At 35.3% G+C, this 2,084-nt stretch overlaps 1 protein-coding gene across 1 annotated transcript in view; it reads left to right on the forward strand.

Annotated features, from left to right (window-relative positions):
• The window catches only part of LOC106878915 (short transient receptor potential channel 3), a 39,267-nt gene that overhangs the window by 28,734 nt on the left and 8,449 nt on the right, over positions 1 to 2,084 (forward strand). The window contains exon 9 of the mRNA XM_052968497.1: positions 1,356 to 1,412. Within this exon, the coding sequence (XP_052824457.1) occupies positions 1,356 to 1,412 (57 nt within the window). The remainder of the gene's footprint in view (positions 1 to 1,355; positions 1,413 to 2,084) is intronic.

The following is a 2,084-nucleotide window of genomic DNA, read 5'->3' on the forward strand; positions in this document are numbered from 1 at the left end:
TATATATATATATATATATATATATATATATATATGCACATATATACATATCTATCTATCTATCTATATACATACGTTTATTAAAGCTGCAATATGTATATATTAGAAAAAAATGAGATAACAAAGCCAGTACTGTGAGTATTTTTCAGGACATTTATAAGGAAAGAGATATAGATACACTCTTACAGTTATTTCTGGGATATTAGGGATATCCATTCATCAGAGACGATATCAGATGGTTAAATATAAATATAGATAGCACTACTCCTAAACACCCACCAAAAAAGTGGTGGACGCTCTGTTCTATGGTATACACCCCCCTCTCACTAAACGTTAAGAACTTAACTAAATCCTTCTTTAATATACTGTTCTCCAACTTCCCTCGTCAACATAAATATTACTATCTTTAATAGATTTACCCTGAAGCTATCCTATTCCTCTCCACCCAACATCGAGTCTATCATAGCAGCCTCTAATAAACAAAAGCTTTTTCTCTACTATCAGAACTCATACTATAACAACTCAGTGCCCAACTTACACACAACTCCAGCATTGAACGCCATACGTTAGACCACAACCATAACCCAACCTATTCCACTAACACTATCCAGAATACTACCACAACTTCCACCACCGTTATAGAAAGAATAATTAGCAACAACGATAGCAATAGTAAGGATAATAGTAATAATAAAACTAGTAACTTAGACCTTTGTACCCCACCTCTAACCTCTCCTCTGAAAATATTACCGCATCCATTCCTGAAATTAATCCCCAAAATAAACCCACTTGTAACTGCCGTCCTGGGTCCATCTGCCTTCTACAAACCCATTGTAGAAGATCTAATGTAATTTATAAATGCACCGTCCTGAACACACTACACAATTCTACAGCTGTATATATGGGATCAATCGTGAATTTTAAACAGCGATATGCCACTCATCTCAATTCTTTTAGATACAAAAAACACAGTAAACCCACAACACTCGCCAGTCACATATATCATCTCAAAAATAGAAATATTTCCTACATTTTATCATTGCCCATAATAGATTCAGGGCTTCCATACCAAGGTCAATGCTTAGCCTGGAAGTTATGCCTAAAAGAGGCATTCCACATATTAAAACACAACTCCTCAACACTACTAAATAAATATAATGTGGCACTAAGTACATGCAACCACCACATTTTTCTTACCTTCAAATTTTTCCACAATTCTAAATGCAACCTAAATTACCACACAGCATATATCCACAACACCCCTTAGGTAATCTCCAGCAACGTTACTTAACTTTCCTTTATCTCCATTTTAATTTTTAATATTTAATTTTTTAACCCCCTTATCTTACTTTAAGGGTCTCAGTCATTTAAATACTACAGACATGGACATGCAAGCGGATACATGTGTTCCTGTAAATGTGTGTGCATGTATATTTGTGTATGTATATATACGTATGTGAGTATATATATATATATATATATATGTATATATATATACATATAGGGGGAGGATTCACAAAAAAACAAAAGACGAAGACAGGTTGTGTAGACAACAAACAGATGTATTGTGTGTATATGTGTATGTACGTGCATATGTGTATATAAATATATATATATGCGTGAGTGTGTGTAATTGTATATATGTATGCGTATGTACCTGTGTGCGTGCGTGCATGTGACTGTGTAAGCGTGTGTGCGCCTGCGCGTATGTGTGTGTGTACATGTATGTGTATATGTATGCGCATGCATATGCGTGTATGAATACATTTACGGATGCGCATGAGCAAATAACAGGACATTAACAACGGGTGTCTTGTATTTTCTTGTCCCTTTTTTGTATCATCTGTCTGGATGTTTTGCGTTCTTGTCCCATTTTTTGTATTCATACACACACACACACACACACACACACACACACACACATACATATATATAAATTTTGTACGACTCTCTTATTCTTTCATTCTTTCTTTCTTTCTATCAGCCCCTTCACACTTACTTCGTTCTTTCCACTCTTCTTTCTTTCGTTCCCCCTCTCTCACATTTCCTGGCTTTCTCTTCATTCTCCCCTTGCCTTCTCTTTC

Source organism: Octopus bimaculoides, chromosome 6, assembly GCF_001194135.2.
Source record: "Octopus bimaculoides isolate UCB-OBI-ISO-001 chromosome 6, ASM119413v2, whole genome shotgun sequence".
NCBI classification, from domain to species: domain Eukaryota; kingdom Metazoa; phylum Mollusca; class Cephalopoda; order Octopoda; family Octopodidae; genus Octopus; species Octopus bimaculoides.